At 37.2% G+C, this 1,539-nt stretch overlaps 1 protein-coding gene across 1 annotated transcript; it reads right to left on the bottom strand.

Annotated features, from left to right (window-relative positions):
• Positions 1-221: 221 nt before the first annotated feature.
• LOC113312797 (ribosomal L1 domain-containing protein CG13096-like) lies at positions 222-803 on the bottom strand. Its single transcript, XM_026561532.1, has one exon. The coding sequence runs from the start codon at positions 801-803 to the stop codon at positions 222-224; it is 582 nt and encodes a 193-aa protein (XP_026417317.1).
• Between the last annotated feature and the right edge of the window lie 736 nt (positions 804-1,539).

The raw sequence follows: 1,539 nt of genomic DNA, 5'->3' as shown, positions 1-1,539 counted from the left end.
CCAGTTCGTATAATTGTACTTCGTGGATAATTATTGTCTACATGGACATTGGTCCATCCTATTCAGCTGGATGTGAAGAAGATTTGGTAAAAAATGCGGTAAGGGATTATTGTTCAAAAATAATTTCTAACGCAATGTCTCTACATCCAAACTGCTCAAACAACAAGAAAATATCTACTGCAACGGAAAATAAATAATCTCAGAAAGGCTCGCGAGCAAGACTAATCATTAGATGCATCAGATTCATCGGAATCGTCATATTTGTCAGAATTATCAGATTCGTCATCATTGTTGTCTTTCAAAGAATCCTCATCAGGTTCTTCCTCAGAGTCACTGTTAGGGCCATCGAGGAAGTATGGTCTTTCATCAGGATCACTGTACATCATATCCCAGTACTCTTCTTCTTTACGCTCAGCTTCGAGGTCAGCTTCAACCAATCGCTCAATCTCCCTGGTACGCCGATGTGGCTTAATTTTGCGCTCCCGTGGCACCCACACGGGTTCGTCTTCCGAAGCATCCGAAGCTACATCGTCGGTACAAGATCGAAGTTTCTCCTCAGCTGCTAACTGTCTGCGCTGGAATCGGTCCCTCCTTTGTCGATAATCAGCTAACGCCTCATCCTCGGCTTTTCTCTTCAAGAGTTCATCATGAGTAACTTTACGGTCGTTAAGAGGCATGTTTTGTTTCATTTCCTTAACATGATCCTTCTTGGCTCGAGCTTTGGCTACATAAGTCTTGGAATCCTCTTCGGAAGAACTAGAAGAATAGTAATAATCATAATCGTTGTTGCTGGAAGTCACCATTGTCTGGAACCGAGAGCACAAAATTACGGATATGCTGATATAGAATTCATTACAGAATGGTAATTCTTAACTCTTACCTCTTTACAATTCCACTAGCGCAGTGATTGTGATATAAGAGTTAGCACCCCAAAATTTGCTCGTTCCTTGAAACCTACGAAAACGAACGAAGCCTTATTATTTCAAAATTGAAACTTGATTTTCCATAAAATCATGAACATAATTTTCATGGTGTGAACAGCCACAACTGAGTTATAAAACTCACACCAAGACAATATTTCATACAAATAAATTGTCTAACTTCAAGGGTTGCTCAAAACCTGTATTTCGATTTTAACAAAATAATAAAAACGTGAAATTATTCACGTAAAATTTTCAAAATTCTTTAAAAAAAACCGTGAGAAAACTCACGAAAGAAAAATATGCCATATATTTTTCATGAAATATGTCACGGTTTCATAACATTTTTTTTTCCTTCGTACGATCGTCTGTCTTTGAAACGAGGGTTTATTTCGGTTTTGTGAAAGCTCACACCTCTTAAGATAAAGTTTTGGTTTCCATGAAAGTTCATAAACAAAATTTCATCACTGGACACAGGTCTATATATAAAAAGTCTCTCTTAAATCAGGGATTATTACTAGTTTCTCAAACTAACGATCGAACGAACATACGTTCCTAAAACAAGGGTTTTTCATAACACTCACATCCAAAAGTATGTATATACACATATTATTTTATG

The sequence above is a fragment of the Papaver somniferum genome, chromosome 9, assembly GCF_003573695.1.
Source record: "Papaver somniferum cultivar HN1 chromosome 9, ASM357369v1, whole genome shotgun sequence".
In the NCBI taxonomy this organism is placed as follows: domain Eukaryota; kingdom Viridiplantae; phylum Streptophyta; class Magnoliopsida; order Ranunculales; family Papaveraceae; genus Papaver; species Papaver somniferum.
This window is presented reverse-complemented; position numbering and strand designations above follow the sequence as displayed.

Coding starts and splice junctions, on each gene's coding strand:
- LOC113312797 (XM_026561532.1), bottom strand. CDS start 803: ATGGTGACTTCCAGCAACAACGATTATGATTATTACTATTCTTCTAGT.